We start from the raw sequence: 19546 nt of genomic DNA, 5'->3' as shown, positions 1-19546 counted from the left end.
CCAAGCCACCCATGCGCCCCGGATTAGCCTTTCTAAACAGTGCTTGCAGGGAATAAGATAAATGAACATTAGAAAAAAAAAACACACGTGTACAAGAATGATAAATATATGTGTATAGCAGGGGAGAACAAGTCATAAAATTAAAGATTATCCTACGGGTGTGACCAGCTCCAGAGATGAAGTCAGGGGGACAAAGTCTTTCTTCCAGTTACCTGGACCTGGACGGGGCTGGCACTGGGCCCATCGCCAAACTCTTCATTCGTGCTGACAGTGGGGCCCAAGGGTGGTGGAGGGAGCCCTGGTGCATGGTCGCCTGCTCTTGACCCTGACCCTCCGCGGGCAGGCACCCGTAGGGGAAGGCGTCAGCAGACTTCCATCAGCACACCGGACGCGTCTCACAACACGCTTCCGGGGGCGGGGGGCGGGGGGCGGTGCCTCCAGAGAGCATGTTGTCGTAGAGTCAGAACTCGAGAACAGATCTCTAGTTTGCCGTTTTCCATTAAAACCGAAATTCTGGATTAAAGTCACTTTCTCAGATTTGAGGTTCTCTAGGTTCCTATTACTGGCTATCTTTTAAAAATGAAACCTGATCATTATTTCTCATTTTAGGTGATCTGTCAGTTGAAAGGGGGCACACAAATGCTGTGTGTAGACAATTCTGGCACGAGAGAGATAAAAGCACTTCATTTGGTTCCTCAGTATCCAGACCAAAATAATTACCTACAGTCAGGTACAGAGTAAACTCCTACGAAAATTGTGTCCTACGTCGTACGTAAGTTGTGAGTGAGTGTGTTTGGCTTTGGATGTAGCGTAAACGCGAAATAGGCAGTTAGGTTATGAAACGGGCAGTGTGGCAAGTCTCACAGCCGTTGTGGGTGAAGTAGGAATAGAAAACAAATCTGTGTAGACGAATTGATGTGCGCTGTGTTCTTGGACGGCTACCCCCTCGTGTTGCTGGCTGCAGAGAGCTTTCGGGGTCCCAAGAGGCGACTGCTGTCACCGACGGGTGGGTGTGTCTACAGGGGACTGGGCGGAAATACCAAACTTCCCCACACTGGGTGGGGGCTGACTGTTCAGGTGGGGTATAAACCATACACATTTTAATGGGAGCGTTTTCACGTAATGAATGAGAACTATGGCTGGGCTTTAATCACCGTGAGCTTTGAGATAACTATAGCCCGTGCTGATTTCGCTGCCACTCGCTCCGAAACATCTTTAAACGGGCATCATCATAATTAATGACCTATAAGCACTTGATTCTCCCCAAATTACTTATACATGATCAGAGAAAGAATAAATGACATCGCTTTAGGATTGGGTTTACAAAAGTTAGACACTCATTCTTGAGAACTGGGCCTCTCTGTGTGGATCATATACACGATCGTTATTCTAAACCTGGAGTTAACCAGAAAGAATGTTATATCAGATGTTTCACTGACCTTGCCAATGACTTATTTATTTTTGTTTTATTTTGTTGTTGTTGTATAATTCACAAACCATCTTATGCTAGTTTCATGTGAATAACGTAGTGACTTGACGTTTGTATACACTGGGAACTGATCAACACAAGAAGTCTGATTACATCTGTTATCGCACAAAGTTGATACAATATGTTGACTCTGTTCCCCGTGATGCACCTGCCAATAATTTAGATCAGGAATAAATACAGATGTCATTTCGGTGGAACTTTGGAGTTCATGGCCAAAAGAAATATCATGACTCCTGTCCCATCCTGTCTTTATTTAGGGACAGACAAAATGCCTTCAAGACGTTTGCTTTTCAACGATACAGGATTGGGGTTGGGGTTTTGTCTTCTAGAAGCCCTTTGCTACGTGCCCACGGATCTTCTGGCTCCATTCCCTGTAGGTCAGAGAGGCATCTGATCCTCTACACAGGCAGAGAGGGGTGCTTTCCTCGTTCCCGTCCTTCTGGAACATGACAAAATCCTAATGCCCTTAGATCCACAGAAGGAGAGGGTTTATGTAATGTTCTCCAAATCTGCTTCCTTGTCACATAATCGTAACCCCCCCGCCCCCATGCACATATTAAATACCTGCGTAAAATCAGTGCATCCTGTTACCAGAGTCTCAAGATAACGTCACTCAAAGGCCGCATAAGCCAGGAGCAAGAAATGTGTTCAGTTGGTTAAGTGATTCAGGACGCCAAGACACATTTCTTCTTCCACATGGACTCACGCACACGGAGATCTTCAGGGCTCTTAACGCCTGGGGAGTGTTTTTCGTAGCCCCCTTAGACCAGAGAGATACTATCAGTGCCGGTAGTTAAAGAGTCTGGTCCAAATAGCCTTATACGTATTTACATCCTAGCAAGAGAGTAGCCATTTGAAAAGAGAATGCACATAAATTGGAAGTAGTTCGCGTGGTGTCCAACAGATGTCGCTGTGCTTCCTCTGAAAGTGTGCCGACGCTGAGACTCCCTGCTGAGTTGGCTGTGGTACCTGAGGGCACCTTGGCACACAGTTTGGGAACCTGGGCACTGGCAACAGAGGTGTGTGTGTGTGTGTGTGTGTGTGTGTGTGTGTGTGTGTTGAATATAGTCGACTATCCTTGGGAGCTTAAGTAGCTTTATGACCAAGAAAAAGGGTGTGATAAGCAAACAAATAAAATAAAATACATTGACTCCCAAGGTTTTACAGAGTAAAAAACCAAATGGGATCAAGATAAGTTTAAATGATTTTGCACACGATAAATCCGTGATTCGTGATCATGTTTGTACTTTCTTCCATGTGCAAACAGAAAAGAAACAATGCATGTTACCAATTAATTTTAATTGTCTTCCTTACAGATGTCCCTAAACCAATGACTACTTTAGTAGGAAGATTTTTGCCAGTCCCAGCAAAATTAAATCTCGTTACACAAGTGAGTCATTGTTTTAAATTAAAAAAAATACAGTTGGGCATTATTTTCTCCTCTAACATTTCAATTGTCGAGGTTGGACTTACTCAGGAAATAGAATATATCCTCCGAAACCTTTACCAAGTACCCCGTACCTTCGCCGCTGGGTCAGACCCCGGGGGTCGGGAGGGAGTGGAGTGAGTTTGAGACACAGTTCTGTGCCCACCGTGGGGGCTGTCGTGCCCTTGCTACGGCCTCTAGACCGTCCCTCTGCCCGTTTGTTGAACTTGTCCTTTGTGGCCCAGCCATTTACCAGCACATGCTGCCCACTTGGTATAGAACGTGCTTCAGCTTCCTTGGTGTAATGGAAATGCTTTTTTAAAGTTTAAAGTGCTTTTAGGGGGCACCTGGGGGGCTCAGTCGGTTGAGCATCCGACTTTGGCTCAGGTCACGATCTCGCGGTCCGTGAGTTCGAGCCCCGCGTCGGGCTCTGTGCTGACAGCTCAGAGCCTGGAGCCTGTTTCAGATTCTGTGTCTCCTTCTCTCTCTGCCCCACCCCCGTTCATGCTTTGTCTCCCTCTGTCTCAAGAATAAATGAACGTTAAAAAAAAAAATTAAAGGGAAGAAAATAAAGCGTGTGAGTCTGCCCCCTGCAGCTTACATTTTAGTGTGGGAGACAGACACCAGGCAAATGTAACGATTTATAACGGATGCTAGGAGAGCGGAGGATGGGCGTAGGGGTATGGAAGTCCGCTGGGGAGGAGGGCAGTCACATTTGGCTCCACCGAGGTGACAGTCGAGCAAAAGCCTGAAAGGGAGGAGAGGGTGAGCCCTGTGACTATCATGTGGGAGAACTTTCCAGGAAAGCAGAACATCACAGCACAGGGTCATCCTGCTGTAGAGACAGGGAGGAGGTGGCCGTGAGGGAGCTGGGGTGGAGTGGGTAGAAAGAAGGTAGCGGAAGGGGACGGTGGTGGTGGTGGGGGGGGGGAGATAAGTAAGGACAGGACCAGGGAGGGGCAGGGGCCGGGGCGGGGGGGCCGGGGAGCCGAAGCAGCGTCCCCGTCCCCTGACGCCGTCAGCAGGGCTCGTGATGGGCTGGGTAAGGGAAGTGAGGGAAAGAGGAGGCAAGGGTCCCTGCGAGGTTTTCGGCCTGAACAAATGGAAAGTCGGTGTTTCCACCGAGGGGCGAGGTGCACGTTTTGGGAGGGGGACCAAGAGCTGTGCTTGCCGCGTCGCGCAGGAGATGTCTGAGGCGCCCCAGGGACCGTGTTATGCCGGAGTCGTCCATGCGGGTCTGCAGGCCAGCGTGAGGAAGGGGAGGAAGGCCTGGGCTGGAGGGAAGGAGTCGCCGGGGTGGAGAAGGCACTCAAGGCCCCGAGACCAGAGGAGAGCGGTGAGGCAGTGGGCGTTTGTTGAGGGAGCAAGTCGCTATTTCTCGAACGATACGGGAGGCAGGAGGAGAGAGGACTGGTCCGTGCGGGAGATCCCGGGCCGTGGTCCTCTGGGCGCCGGGTGCAGAGTCTCTGCCGACCCTGGACGGAGGCCTCCGGCCTCCTGGCGGCCTCCACGCCCCCGGCCTTCCTGTCCTGTCTCGGCCGCTGTCTGTGCCCCTTTGGGCCACGACCTCCTTTCTGACCACCTCCTCCCCATCTTTCCGTGGCTGTGTCCTTGTCCCCGCGTCGGCTGCCCTGACTTCTTCTCCGGTGTGGACCTTGAGGCAATCATCTTAGCAACGCGTTTTCCGCTTCTCTGCGAAACCCCAAGTCCGTGTGTGTATTTTGAAGGATTTGGTTTTGGAGGCCTCTCTACCCGCAACGCGGGGCTCGAACCCACCAACCTAAGGTCCAGAGTCACATGCTCCCCTGACTGAGCCAGCCAGGCGCTCCCAGATTCTGTATATTTTTTGAAGCACTTCACCACTCAGTTTGCTGCGTGGACCAGAAGCCTGGGCATCATTTGGGAACTTGCCAGAAATGCAGGATCTCGGGCCCTGCCCCAGACTCACTGGCCCAGAATCTGCGGTTTAGCAAGGTCACGCCCTCACTGCCGGGTGGCCAGCCTTCGCTGACGAAGGTCACGGGTTCTGGCACAAAGTCACTCTAGATTTACCCCCCATGTGGCCCTGAAGCTACCTCTTCTGTGCTTTGCTTTGGGGCTAAATAAGCAAAGGGGGGAAGAGAAATTGTGCCTGGTTTGTGCACACAGAGTTGCCTCGATCCTGAGAATCGGGAAGTCCTTTCTCCGAAAGCATGTAAAACTTTGGGCCGCCACTGGGGACACAGGCCTGACAGGTGTCTGGGTGACAGGAAAGGGATAGTTTCAGGAACTTGTGGGCACTTCCCTCCTGGCAATCGAGCAAGGAGAGCAGAGCCCCAGGTGGAAGAGAGGGGCCCTGGGGGAGGTTCCCCGGAGGACGGGGCTTTGTGCTGAAGAAGGTGGGACCCGGGGTGGCTTCTCAGTGTCTTCAAGCCCCACAGCCTGTGGTGACACACGGTTTAACAAGAGGCAAAAGAGAGAAAACGAGAGTGAATAAAGCATTTGCTTCTCTAAGATTGTACTTTTTTTTTTTTTAAAGTTGTATTTATTTAAGCAGTCTACACCGAAGGTGGGGCTCGAACTCACAACCCCGAGATCAGGAGTCACATGTTCCACCGACTGAGCCAGCCAGGCGGGCACCCTGCCAGACTGTACTTTTTATAGAAAGCTTAATTTTTAATTGCAAGTTGTCGGGGGAGGAAGGGACAAGGATAGGCTCTTGAGGTGTGATATATACAAATCATCTCAAAACCTAAATGTGTGCAGAACTTGACTTTTCCGTGGGCTTCTGAGAAGAGAGTGAGGTCATTGCTGACTTTGCCACCCTTTCCTTTCCCCTGGAACACCCTCTGTGAGCCACGCTAAGGAGGCACAGAGAGAAGGGTGAATGACAGCAGAGAAGGCAAAGGGCGTGGAGGGTGCGGGGCTGTGACGTTGTGTCTGGATTTGTTGAAACTGACTATATAGATGAAAAACTAATGGTTGATAAGACTTCGGATGTCAAGATCTCTTATGTTATACCAAGAATGTAATCATAATTAAAGAACAGCTCCAGCTTACGGAAGCTTGCAATTGAATTTATTTCACAGTTCGCAGTCCTAAAAACAAAAAAGCTGTCCGTGTCAGTGTCCCCGGCCAGTCGGCCGATGGCTGTCCCCTGTGTGGGGGTGCAGGACCCGGGCAGCTGTGGCTGTGCCCCACCCCAGCGCCCCCTGGTCCGCACAGGCAGGGCCTTCTCCTCCCGGGCACACTGTGGCCAGGGGGTGTGGGAGACCTGGGCTGGGCTCCCCCCGACTGCTGCTGAGGAGCCTTGGCCGGAGCCCCCTCTGTGTCAGTGGGGTCGTGGTGGTGATAGGTGATAGGTAACGTTGTAAAGTGATTGTAATGTAACCACCAGTCACTGTTGTCTGTACCTAGGGGTTGGTGGGACGGAACTTTTAAAACACGCACTAATTCGAAATACGCTTGCCTTTCACTTTATACAGCTCGATAACGGAGCCTTACCATCCATAGTCAACGGGTCTACTGTCCCTTCGGGATCCACCCTTCCAGGACCACCCAAAATATCTTTGGCTGGGTAAGGATTAAAAGCAGTCAATTGTCGCTTTCTTTAATGTCAGAGTTTAAGAGGCTCTTGGGTACATTTGTGATTTTATCGTAAGTTGCAAAATCAGCTTTGCCTGTAAACCTTCCTGACCTCTCGAGACTGTGTTGTACGTTGAGTGGTGACAGTAACGACGTGGCCGCGTGCGTCTGGTGTGTTGTGGCTGGAGAGGCTTCCGCGGTGCCCGCTGGGCCGTGCCAGTGTTTCGGAGGCTCGCTGCCGCTCGTAGCTCTGTCTTGGGTTCACGTCAGTTTAAACTGAGAGGCTCTATTTCCTTCTTGGCTGGCATCAACGTAAGTGATGGTGTGGCACTCACCTGGCGGTGGTCTTGGTGTGCCCTTACCCCTTTACCGGCCACTGCCCGCCGCCGCCTCCCTGCTGGGTCAGCCCCCACTCAGTGGCGGGCGCGAGGCACACGGTCTCCACGTGGGCACGGGCCGCACTTAATCTGGGATCTCGTCTTGCCCTTTTAAAGTCATGTCTCTGATTGTAACTAATTAAACTAACCAAGCTGGCTGGAACTTTGTCAAGTTAGCGTTCATGCGCTAACCTTGGATGGGGCGCCCCTTTCCGCCCCATCCATCGGGCCCCTTAATTGCTTGTGGAGGTCAGTGTATTCCTGCCTCCGCGAGTTTGGGGCGCACCACCTGATGTGGTCGGACAGCCCAGGGCCCGAAAAGAAATCGGGCCAAGCAATGCAGGAAATGTTCCCTGGGGCCTTTGGGGCCCTCCAGGTCCCTGTGGGGCTTGTGGTGGGAGGAGAGGTGTCTGGGGGCAGTTGAGAGGCCAGGCGAACCGCTTGGCGGGGTTCTGGGTTTCTCGATGCCTTCCCCTCCGCGCGGTCGCTGGGCAGTGTCGGTGGCTCCCATGGTTCCCTGCTGCTGCTGTGGTTATAGCAACCGGTCTTTCCGGGGGGGTGGGGGAAACGGGGCAGTCGATGACTTTCCGTTAACTTAATGAGGTCCGGCTGTGTGGAGTCCTTGTCCTTGCTTCCCTCTTGGTGATGGATCCGTGAGGGTGTGGTCGCTGTTACCGAAACTGGTCCTACCTACCATCATGGGTCTTCACGTCCCTGGACAAGCAGCCGCTACCTGGGCGACGCCTCCCATCTGTGGTTACACGACGTGACCTGTGACGTCACCATCCCGAAGACACTCCCTTTATCTTTCTTGTGCCCCCGGGAGCATCTGGCCCATGGTATTGCTTCACGACGTGCTTTGGTGCGTCTGGCACCATCGAGGGGATTTGGTGCTTCTAACACTTTATTTCAGGTGTGTGCTCTTGGGGTCACGGTGCCATCCGGGGCTCCTCTGTGACTCGGCCGACCCACATTTTCCCGGGGGAGCAATAAGGAGGGGAGTTCTCTGTGCGGCCCGTCCCCCACCGTCTGCCCAGGCTCTCCTAGGTTTGCTCCAGCAGTCACGTACCTTTCTTTATTTCGAAGGAACTGTGCGGGTCATACAAATGTTCTTCCCTTACAAATGGTGTGCCGGGAACCACACGGGCTTTCTGTTTGTGTTTCGTTGGTGCCAACAATGCCTTGATTCGATGTCACTCGACTGAACGGCCCTGGTGATGTGTATCCCCACCCTCCGTACCGTTGGTGAAAGTGGCATCTGGACGGTACTCAGGACTGTGCCGTTTGTGGTAAGCAGGCGGGCCGAAAGCTGCTGCTGTGCGGCTCCGTGCGAGTTCCCAACCACGGCTGAGCTGCACTGCCTCGTCACCCCCTTGGGTGCTCATTAGTTTCCTCTCTGACTTCCGCAAGATAACGAGGTCAAATAAGGTCTGAAGACATCGGAAAGGGAGCCGCGTCGGCCCCGTGTGGTCTCTCGGCCAGCACATGACATGGAGGCAGGCCAGCCGTCCTCCAGGGCGAGCTCACCCCGTCCTCATTCTTTCGAGTTGGGCGGTGGTGAACTGTTTAACTTATTAACTAGCTTGTCGTATCAGTAAAAATATCCCTTTAATAATTCATGTCCCGTCACCCCCGTATGGCTTTAGTAATCTTGTTATCAGTCGGGTGTCCGGGTGAATTCGGATACGTCGTAGATGCTACTATTTTGGGCAACGTCATGAGCGTTACAATAAAGAACATTCACGAGTCTGTTTCTCTGAAAACTTCTTTCTTAAAGACGAGGTCATGTCGCGGTGGTGCAGTTTATTTATCGTGCTCTTCTGAGGCAGAGTCGTGCAGATCTCTCCTGACTCGGTTATTTGCAGGGTGGCGGAAGAGCGTAGACAGGTGTTCTTGGAGCCATGGGATTTTCCAGTTTAGTTCCCGTCCCCAGCACGACTGCCCCTCGTATGCTCTGTGCTCACCCCTGACGTGGTCTCTTCGCTCCCGCGGCTACTGCAGCCGAAACACCCGTGACCGACGGTGTCCAGTTCTGTCTCCTTCCAAAGTCGTTGGTTTTGTGTTAACTTCTTCCATCTATACTAAGCCACCGTTTCTGAATTTTATATCCTTTACAGTCGGTATCGAATCGTGTGACAGCCGATTCTACGATACCTTCTGTCCTCCGAGTTGTCAGTTGTGTATATCTCATGTTCGAAATTATTGGCTGGATTCCTCCAGGGCTGGCACTATAAGTTCTTACGGTAAAACCGTGGCTGGCGAGGAACCTGTTGTGCGAGCGTCCCGCAGGACGAGCAACCACTTCCGATAAATCTTCACTTGATAAACGAGCGGCGTCTTGCAACACGAGAAACACGTGATGCCGAACGTCACATGATTACATCGGAGCCAATGGTTCTTGAAATTCGCTTTGATATACGAGTGCTTTGGATGCCAAGCATGTTTCCGGAAGGAATTATGCTCGCAGACCAAGGTTCTGCCGTGTAGTTTCTGGCGCTCCCTGAAGCTCTTATCTCAGTTCCGACCACGTGACAGTCTCTCGGGAAACGCCCGGTGGCATCTTCCTGATACTGGACATTTGTCGAACTGCACTCTGTCCTCCCACAACTAAGGCAGGTCACCCCTGGGCTGTCCCCGTGCGCCCCCACCCCATCTCTTAAAGGGAACGACTTTGGTTCCTCTGGACAGGCACTGCGAGGCCACGCTGTGCCCCATTGTGGGCGCAGGTCCGAGAGGGCCGAGGGCAAGGGCAGCGGAGTGGGTGTCCACACCCCCTCCTCGGAACAGCCCCCGTTCGATCCCGGGGGTACAGGCCAGGGCGTAGTACGGCCGGATCTGCCACTTCTGGGCACCCGTGGGGACAGAAGTCGGCAAGTGTGCTGCCCGCGAAGGGGAAGAGTAAACTAGATGAGTAATGAGTTAATATGGCATTCAGGACACAGTTTGGGCGCATTATATTAAACACGGGAGGATCTCTGCAAGTACGAATTAGCAGCTCACCCCAGAGCCGGCGACCAAGTGTGGGGCAGGGGTGTCACGAAACAGAAGCCCAGACAGGCAGGCTGCTGGGGCCAAGGGGTGCCGGGTGGAGTGTGCCAACGCAGGAGGGACCCCGGCCAGGGCACACGCGCTGGGATCCGGGACGGGCCTCAGTCCTGGCTCCTGTAGTTGAGTGTGTGAGTGGGCAGAGTGCGGTAGCCACGGAGCAGAGGGCACAGAGTGGTCCCCGTGCCGTGTGGTGGCAGGAGACTGTCGGCCACCGTTGGCTGTGCCGAGCACCTGCTGTAGTTCCTGTGGGAAGCCCCAGACCGGAGCAGCCGGGGGGATGCAGAAGCGAAGCCTGCCCGCGCCATCGCGGGGAGCGCGCAGCCTCGGGGAGGGGAGCGCACGCGACCCGGGACAGCCCCGTCGCGGCCGGGGTTCTTGTGCAGGTGCTGGTGTCCACGCCGTGGCGGTGAAACGGCTCACGCCACCGGAACAGGGGGCAGCACCGTCAGGGGCAGCGCTCGGGAACCGCTCCCGATTGGCGATTTGCGCACCCACAGCTGCCCCCCGCGGCTGGCGGCGGCCAGGACACGTTAGCCTCGCCTCTGACGCCCCTGCAGACGGCCTCCGGGCTAATCCCCGGAAGAGTCAGGAGGGAGGTCCCTAGCAGCCACACGGCAGGCACACCGGACGCTTGCTGTGACACTGCGGACGGCCCCAACACCGCGGGGACGATACGCAATGATGGCTTTCCTGTCGTCCCGTTCATACCATCCGTCGGGGTTCAGGCTTTGGGAAGCACACAGTGAAAGGAGCTATTTGGTGCGAGGGGTCCCACCCAGTCGGGGTTTAAGCAGATCGAGGGAAGGAGCTCCCGAAGTCTCCGCGGGGAGGGACCCACTCCACGCCCCCGGCCGCACGGGTGGCCTCGCGGGCTGGGACTGGCCAGGCCGGCTCCGTCCTGTGAATGGGCACGCCGGTCCGTTTGTGATCAGGCCCCAGTGACTGAGACCGATAGCTGTCTGCTGTTGCGATTTTCAGTTTCTGTTCAAAAACGCCAGATGCTTAGCTAAGTCTCCTTTTAAAGAGTAACGATCTGAATACATTTTCTTTTTTAATCTTTGTAGAGTAACTCTTAGTTCATGGGACACAAAGTCTAAAAAGCCATGTAACTGTACCAAATCCCAGTGTCTGAAATTGTAAGTAATCACAAATCCTTCATTATTAAATAGAAATAAGGTTGTTTAGAAGCCAGTAAGTGGAGCAGAGTCCAGATGTGCCTCACGGCTCGCAGGGCGCACGCCCAGCTGAGCCCCAACGGCTGCGTCCCCATGCTCGCTGTGGGCCAGAGCCACAGGGACGTCGCGCTTCCCGCATAAGCCCGGGTCAGGTCTCGGGATTGTCTGGACCAACGCGCAGGAAAGGACCCCGCCTGTAACTTCCCCGGGTCTTGGTTTCCCCGTCTGCCCCTCGGACGAGTGCCGACCGCGGCCCCCTTGCTGAGCGTTAAGCCTAACATTTCCGCATCCTGGTTTTTACGGTTCGAGGAACTGGTTAACTCAGTATTGAATTTTCTTGGAAAAATTTCCCCCCAGGAAGGCCAGCTGGCAGGAGCGGGGTGGGGGGGGGGGTTGGGGGGAGGGGCAGGGGTGGGGGAGGGCGGCGGGGCGGGTCCCGCGGCAGAGCCGTGGGCCGGGGTGGACAGCGTGGCTGACACAGGAGGCGGACCTCGTCGCTGCGGCTGGCAGCTCGTGGCCCCGGCATCCTCTCCCGCCCTGCCACGCGTTCACGTGAAGCTGCTCGTGGTGTCTGCCCCGCTCCCAGCTGTGCCCCGTCTCTGCCCCGAAGGCCTCCTCAGCGTTGAGTGACACGTTGGAGGGACAACCACCCCCGTCCGCGTGTCTGACACCGTCTGTGCGTGATTTCCCCTTGCGGCGCTCCCGCTGAAGTCACTGACGGGACAGTGACTTGGGGGCGCACGAGTGGGGGTAAAAGTCCACAAGAGCGAGAAACCTGGTTCGCTGACAAGAGCAATTCATTCTCCAGAAGGCAGTGCCGAGGTCTAGGGTCGTCCCTGGGCAAGCGTTTGAGGTGCTGCGGGTTTAGCGCACGGATGCGAGTCACACACCTGTCTGAATGCCGCGGACGCGGGGACACCACTGCCGTGCGGCCCTGGGCGAGGAGGAAGGACAAGGGAGGGATGTGTGACGCCGTCGAGCCCAGCGGCCTGCCCAGACTGAGACGGCTGACGCGTGGGGGACACGGGGCGGCATGTGGAGCGGACAGGGCCGGCAGGGTGGCAGGCCGGGCTGCAGTCTTGTTTGGGGACCGGGGAGGCCAGATGGCCCGTGGGGCCTGGAGCGAGTGGGAGACGACAACCGGGGACGAAGTGAGGGGACCCCTGAGGACTTGGAGGTCAGGCGAGGCTCCGAGAAGGGTTTAACTCACTGATGACCTCACGATGGAAGGCCAGAGAAGTAGCTTCTCGCCCGGAAGCAGCTTTCCCGACTGATGGGCGACTGATGCGTTAAAGAAAGAACTTACCAGCCCGAGTGGGCGTGGTCAGCATTGGAACAAAGGAGAAGGAGGTTCAGAGCGTGTCCTGTGCTGTCCAGAGAAAGGGGGCACTGTCCCCGGGGGACGTGGGCACTGCCTTCCTCTGTGTGCAAGGGACTCACAGCCCGCACACCGTGCTTCAGGTCCCCCGCCCTCTGACCGGGGGTTTAGCTCCCTCGGTAGCCCCGCGCTGAGAGGCCAGGGCCCTTGGATAGAGGATGTGAGCGTGATGGGCACCGGAAGGGACGTTATTTCCACCAGAAGTGAACACATGGCACTCTGATCCGTGTTTTGCTCCGTGATTTTTTTTTTTTAACTTTTTTTAATGTTTATTTATTTTTGAGACAGAGAGAGACAGAGTATGAATGGGGGAGGGTTAGAGACAGAGGGAGACACAGAATCTGAAACAGGTTCCAGGCTCTGAGCAGTCAGCACAGAGCCCGACGCGGGGCTCGAACTCACGGACCACGAGATCATGACCTGAGCCGAAGTCAGACGCTTAACTGACTGAGCCACCCAGGCGCCCCTACTCCGTGATTTTTTTTTACGTAGTTCCCTTTTACTCTTCCGTTGCTGCTACCTACGCCTTTTTAAATATTTTTTGTAACGCATTTCAGGCATGGACTTTGCCTCGTAATTAGTTTATAAAAGCATTGGTTGTGAAAGCCACTTGGATGACAGGGTTTTTTGATGCAGACAGTGGCATAGGTGTGGAACTCTGGGCCTCTGGACGACGACGTCGTAGAGCAAGGAGGGGAGCTGTCAGGGACGACGGAGGGTCTCTTCCTGTCTTCCTGTGTCCTGAGCACAGTCGGGCTTTATGAGTACGGGTGCTTTCCAGGGCAGTTTTAATTAATCAGCAAATCCAAACAAGGCTGTTTAAGTATCCTTTGGTGCAGTTCAAGTTTTGCTGAGATGCCGGGTGGGATTTGTTGGGAGCAGTTATGGTATCCACTAATCAAGTCTACATTAAAACAAAACCAAAACTAAATCAAGATTTTAATCCCAGATCGGCAGTCTCCGTATTGGGTTTTCAAATGGCCCTTTGTCTCCGATTAAACAGGTTCGTGAACTAAATTAGCTAGAATTTTGTGGCTGGAAGATCGACCCCGGGTGGTCGTTTCGTACAGTCTCGTGTTTCTGACCGGTGCTTTGGCTTCCTTCTCTTACGTTTGAAAATATTAAATACTTCCTTCATCCCTATGCAATGACTCCTAATCCTGATATTTATAGAGTCCCTGCTTGTCTGCTGCTGGTGCTTCCTTCTCTTGATTTTTCCCTCCTGGTTTGTTACCTCGTGTATTTGGTGAGTTTTCAAGCATCGCGGATTATACCCATTGGGACAGGATCCGTGGGGATTCTTCGAGGTTGGCCGGAGGGGGCGTTCCTTCAGAGAAGGTTCGTGTTTGCTCCTCCTCGGGCTTGGTGGCGCTTCCAGTTTGGACAACCTAAAAGTGTTGGCTAAGATTTGTTTTGTTTTGTTTTGTAGGCCACACAGTTAGTATGAATTCAGATCTCAAACCCAAGTGAGCCCCCTCCTCCCGAGCCAGTGCCCAGATGGATGCTTTTTTTTTTTTTTTTTTTTTTTTAAGCCATTTCTTTCACAGAACGTATTTTCCTGGAGCTCTCATTTGCCGGGTCCAGAGCTCCCACCGTTCCAGCCCGCTGTGTAGCTCTCGGAGCTGACCCCCACCGCCTTGGGTGAGCCCTGGGCTGTGCGTTCATATACGTAAAGCACTTAGAGAAACGGCTGGGGTACTGTACGTGTTCCTAAAGTGTTTGCTTCCGCCGTGGTCATCCCGCCTCGCCCCTCCCCGTAACAGTTCAAACCAAAGCCTTGGCCTGTCGGGCTCGGCAGACGCCCTACGCTGTCAGCTCAAGCTCGGTCCACTGAATTTTCGTGTCTCTTTTACTTTCTGACCCCTGAGGGGTTTCCTTGTTTCCTTAAATTTCTTACCAGCTCAGATGTGCATCTAAAAAGGTTTAAAAGCTTGTTTAGTTATTTATGTTTATTTTTTAAACGTTTATTTTTGAGAGAGAGAGAGAGAGAGACACAGAGCGTGAGCAGGGGAGGGGCAGAGAGAGAGGGAGACTCAGAATCCGAAGCCGGCTCCAGGCTCCGAGCCGTCAGCACAGAGCCCGACGCGGGGCTCGAACCCACGAACCATGAGATCATGACCTGAGCCGAAGTCGGACGCTTCACCGACTGAGCCCCCCGGGTGCCCCTAAAAAGGTTTCAGATATTTAATGCCAGTGTTTTAACGAATTTGTCAGGATGGCCAGTGAGTTAAGAATAAGTTTAGAACGTGTGTTGTCTTAGATTTTTTCAAACACGTTAAGACTCCACAGTTCTAGGATACAGGGTGCCTCTGGGAAGTGAACACACCACAGGGCAGCTCAGCTATTTTCTTGAACAGTATCATCCCCTTCCCTAAGTCACGGAGTAGGATTACCCCAAAGCGTTGACAGGCTGCCCTCTTGCCAGCCCCCAAGCACCTCGAGACCAGCGCCCTTAACAGGTGGTGCTGCTTCCGTGGGTTTCACGGGCAAAAGAGGGGCCACCTCACTTCACCTGGGGGCAATGGATGTGGTTTCCTAGGCAACAACGAGAGTCGACTCCGGAAGGGGGGACGCTACAAGTCCCTAGAGCGGGAACACGTAGACCGCGTGCGATGGTGGTACCAACGCGTGGCCACCTAGGAACGAGGCGCCCTCCCAACGACCGCCCATCCACATCCACCCGTCAACCAGCCGGCAGTCCGGTTTTCTGCCACCGGAGCCTCAGACCGGAGAGGACGGTGCTTTCCCCGCTCTCTTGCTGCCGCCAACTTGGGCAGACCGGTCCGGGCCTTTCTGGAGAGCAAAGCAATTTTGCATAGACGGGCAGGTCCACATAAGTGGCGAGAACAGGAGTGGGAGTTCACTTGGGCACCGATGTATTTGTCCTGACCCAACACGTGGGGTTTTCAACGCAGACGGCGCTCTGACCCTGCGGAGGGGGGCATGGACGGTCATACTTCTCACGAAGACGGGGACTGCGCGTAAGGTCTGAGGTCTACCGAGCACTCGGTACACGTGGTTTAACATCAGCACTGACTGCTGATGGACAGGCGTTTTAAGTTTAATGCGGTCAAATTTGTCACTTGTCTTTATTATTACTGCCTTCTTGTCCAAGAAGTCCAGACACACCCCAAGTTTAAAACATTTTTTTAAATGTTTTTATTTATTTTTGAGAGAGAGAGACAGAGCGTGAACAGGGGAGGAGCAGAGAGAGAGGGAGACACAGAATCCGAAACAGGCTCCAGGCTCCGAGCTGTCGGCACAGAGCCCGACGCGGGGCTCGAACTCACAAACCGCGAGATCGTGACCTGAGCCGAAGCTGGATGCTTACCCTACTGAGCCACCCAGAGGCCCCACCCCAAGTTTAGTTGTGCTGTTAGAGTTCGTCCTAAAGTTTTAAAGGTTCGCTTTTCCCCATCGGGACCTTAATGTACCTGGAATTGATTTTTACGAATGGCATTAGGTAGGGAATCTGATTTCATTGTTTTTTTTTTTTTTCCATATGTGCAATTAATTGTCTAGCACCATTTATTGCAAAGCCCTAACACAGTCCCGAGCAATCTGCAGGGGTTTCCCGTCGGCTGTCAGGGTTTGGTGTCTGTGTGTCGGTCTGGATCCTGCTCCAGGCGTGGGTCCCACTTGTTAGTTGTAAGGATTCGTCTGTAGATTTCCTTCACTTTCGTATTTAAACACTCATCTTGTCTGCAAATAATGACCATGACGTCTTTCCTCATCTTTATACTCTTTTCTTTTTTCTTGCCTTATCCTCTTAGCGAGGGTCTCTACCACCGCGATGAAAGCAAGTGCCCACAGTGGTTACTAGTTGGCTCCTGGTTTTACTAATAATATTTCCAACATCGCTTGCCCTAAATAAGACGTTTGCTGCAGGGTTTTGAGGCCGTATACCTGAGGCGTACCTGAGACGTACACCCGAGTCATTTCGGGGCTCGTGCGGCAGCTGTCAGCGTTGGGGTGTTGGCCTCCCTTCTCGGCTGCCCCAGCCCTCGCCTTCACCTTCATTCCAGCCACTGGGGGAGACGAAGGAGGGTGCAGGCACACTTCTCACCTTTCAAGGCATAACCAGAAATGGCCCAAATCACTTCCACTCACGCTCCATTGGCCAGAACCTATCACGTGCTCAGACCCAGTTTGGTAGGAAGCTGGGAAATGTCGTCTTGAGTGGAGCCAACCACGTGTTCGGCTGGAATTGCTGTTGCTGTAGAATAAGGGGGGAGTGGTTACCGTGGAAACGCTGCTTCTCTGCCCCACACCCGTGTCCGGCTAAGTGGGGGGTCTCCTCTTCCTGGTTCATAACACGCTTTCTTTTTTACTCCTCTTATAAACGAGCGGTGACTTTTATCAAAGGCTTTTCCCCGAATTTATGGCAATGATCATTGTTGTCTTCTTTTGATCTTACAATATCATCTGTTACAACAAATTTTCTAATGTTAATCCACCCTTGTATGCTAGGGGGTGAACCGAAATTGATCACAAGGTACCGCGTTTACCTTTTTTTGTAAACACTGCACGATCTGGTTTTCTAATATTCTGCCTAGGACTGACTGCATGTTTTCTTGAGTCGGGTAGAGGTACAATTTTCCTTTCCCACTTTTTTCAAACTTTGGTTGTGGTGTCAACACCAGCATTTTATATTGCCTAATAAAATGCATTATCGGGCTTCCCTATCCCCACTCCACCCTCTTCTGTGAAGCCTCTGAGAAAGCCAGGGTAAGGTAGCATTTATTTGTTCTTTGAAGTTTGATTACACTTCGCCTATAAAACCATCTGGGCTGGAGGGCGCCTGGGTGGCTCAGTCGGTTAAGCGTCTGGCTTTGGCTCAGGTCACGGTCTCACGGCTCGTGGGTTCAACCCCTGCATCGGGCTCTGTGCTCACAGCCTGCTTCAGGTTCTGTGTCTCCCTCTCTCTCTGCGCCTCCCCTGCTTGTGCCTTTTCTCTCTCTCTCTCTCTTAAAAATAAACAAACATTGGAAAAAAAAACCCATCTGGGCTGGGTGTCTTTGTGGGTTGGAGTGAGAGAAGGGGATGGGCTACTCAGTCCACTTTCTTTCATGGTTATTGCTTTCTCTCGGTCTTTATTTCTTCTTGAGTCCATTTTAATATTTTCTATTTTTCTTGAAAATTGTTGAATTCTCTAAAATGTTAAATCTACTCATATTCCTGTTTATATGTTCTTACATTGTTTTGAAAATTGTCTCTGCAAAGGGGAGCTTGGGTGGCTCAGTCAGTTGGGCGTCCGACTTAAGCTCAGGTCATGATCTCACGGTCTGTGAGTTCGAGCCCCACGTCGGGCTCTGTGCTGACGGCTCAGAGCCTGGAACTGCTTCTAATTCTGTGTCTCCCCCTCTCTCTGCCCCTCCCCCGCTCACACTCTGTCTCTCTCAAAAATAAATAAACATTAAAAAGAAATTGTCTCTGCCTGTATCTTGTAAATTTTCTAATATTTTAGTTTTAATTTCTACTATCATTTGTTTGTACCCTTTCTCCTTCTCGATCTTTCCCACGAGGAGTTTGTCTATTTTGTCAGCCCGGGGCAAGCTTCAGGCTCTGAGCTGTTAGCACAGAGCCCGAGGGGGGTGGGGGGTGGGGGGGTGGGGGTCGGGTTGAACCCAGGAGCTGTGAGATCATGACCTGAGCTGAAGTGGGACACTTAACCGCCTGAGCCACCCGGGCGCCCCCTAACTGCTTATTTATTTTCATTCTTTCTTGTTTTTTTTTTTTTAGGAAATGCCTTTAAAGATTTAGATTAACCCTCTGCACCTGCCGTAATGCACCTACAACAATTGGTGTCACTGTTGGTGTCACTCACTTGAAATATTTTTACTTATTTATTTTTTTAATGTCTATTTATTTTTAAAAGAGACAGAGCATGAGCGGGGGAGGGGCAGAGAGAGAGGGAGACACAGAATCCGAAGCAGGCTCCAGGCTCTGAACCGTCAGCACAGAGCCCGACGCGGGGCTCGAACCCCGGAACCGTGAGATCGTGACCTGAGCCAGAGTCGGATGCTTCACCGACTGAGCCACCCAGGCGTCCCTAACTTTCATTCCTTTTTTAAGGCTCAGTAGTAGTCCACTGAATGAATAGACCACATTCTGTTTAGCCCTCCATCTGGTAATGGACATATGGGTTGTTTCCACCTTTCAGCTAATGTGATTAATGCTGCTGTGAACCGTGGTGAACCAGCATCTCTTTGAGTCTCCGCTTTCAGTTCTTTTGGGTCTGCATACCCACAAGTTGAATTGCTGGATTGTGTACTAAGTCTGTGTTTTAGCTTTTTAAGGAACTGCCATACTGGTTCTCCACGGAGGCCGTACCATGTGACATTCCCACCAGGAACGCACAATACCACTTTATTTTGTAGTCTCGGATTACAGCTTTTTCTTTGCTGCTTTTTGCCCGATACCCGCTTCAGGAAATTAGCACTAACCGCCAAGGTGGAGGGAGTTGAACGTGAGATTAGTTAAGAGGCTATCACAAGAGTGTGGAAGAGGTGAGGAAGACCTGAACTAAGGCAGGGAGGGTAGCAAGGAAGGAAAAACCCAGAGACTTAAGAGACATTTCAGACGTGTACATTTACTCATTCAATCCCACAAATATTTTTGAACGCCTGTGGCTTCAGGACTGAGGAAGACCAACATGAACAATATAGTCATGGTCCCTGCCCTCTTGGCACTCACAGCCTGATGGAGGAGATGGACGTGCATAAGATAATCATATCCATAAAGGTCGGGGTGGAAATACGGAAAATGTGGCAAAGGAGCAGTAATGGGGGTGTGTGGGTGGGCGGAGTTGACCAAGTGTGAAAGCCAGAGAAGCTTCCCTGAGGGAGGGGTGTTTGGATGAGGAGAGTTAATCAGGTGGAGGTGGATTGAAAGCGGGTGGCTAAGAGTGCTCTAGGCAGAGGAAACAGCAGGTGAAAAGGCCCTGGGGCAAGACAGGGAAGGGATACAGGGTTCTAGGAACAGAAAGGGGGCCAGTGCCACTGTTGGAGTATTGTTCATATTCCAAAATCTGTAAATTGATCTAAACGTTCAGTAAAAAGAGAACTATTAAAGAAATGCTGCTGCTAC

At 52.5% G+C, this 19546-nt stretch overlaps 1 protein-coding gene across 5 annotated transcripts in view; it reads left to right on the top strand.

Annotated features, from left to right (window-relative positions):
- Positions 1-19546, top strand: part of TESMIN (testis expressed metallothionein like protein) — a 41562-nt gene that overhangs the window by 5390 nt on the left and 16626 nt on the right. For 4 of the 5 annotated variants that reach the window (XM_058689935.1, XM_058689934.1, XM_058689932.1 and 1 more), the window contains exons 4-7: positions 610-730; positions 2806-2879; positions 6380-6471; positions 10969-11040. In XM_058689935.1, coding sequence (XP_058545918.1) covers positions 610-730; positions 2806-2879; positions 6380-6471; positions 10969-11040 — 359 coding nt within the window. The remainder of the gene's footprint in view (positions 1-609; positions 731-2805; positions 2880-6379; positions 6472-10968; positions 11041-19546) is intronic. The other variant, XM_058689936.1, reaches the window with a different exon arrangement.

The sequence above is a fragment of the Neofelis nebulosa genome, chromosome 10 (genome assembly GCF_028018385.1).
Source record: "Neofelis nebulosa isolate mNeoNeb1 chromosome 10, mNeoNeb1.pri, whole genome shotgun sequence".
Taxonomy (NCBI): domain Eukaryota; kingdom Metazoa; phylum Chordata; class Mammalia; order Carnivora; family Felidae; genus Neofelis; species Neofelis nebulosa.
The sequence above is the reverse complement of the archived record's forward strand: the minus strand, read 5'-3'. Positions and strand labels throughout refer to the sequence as shown.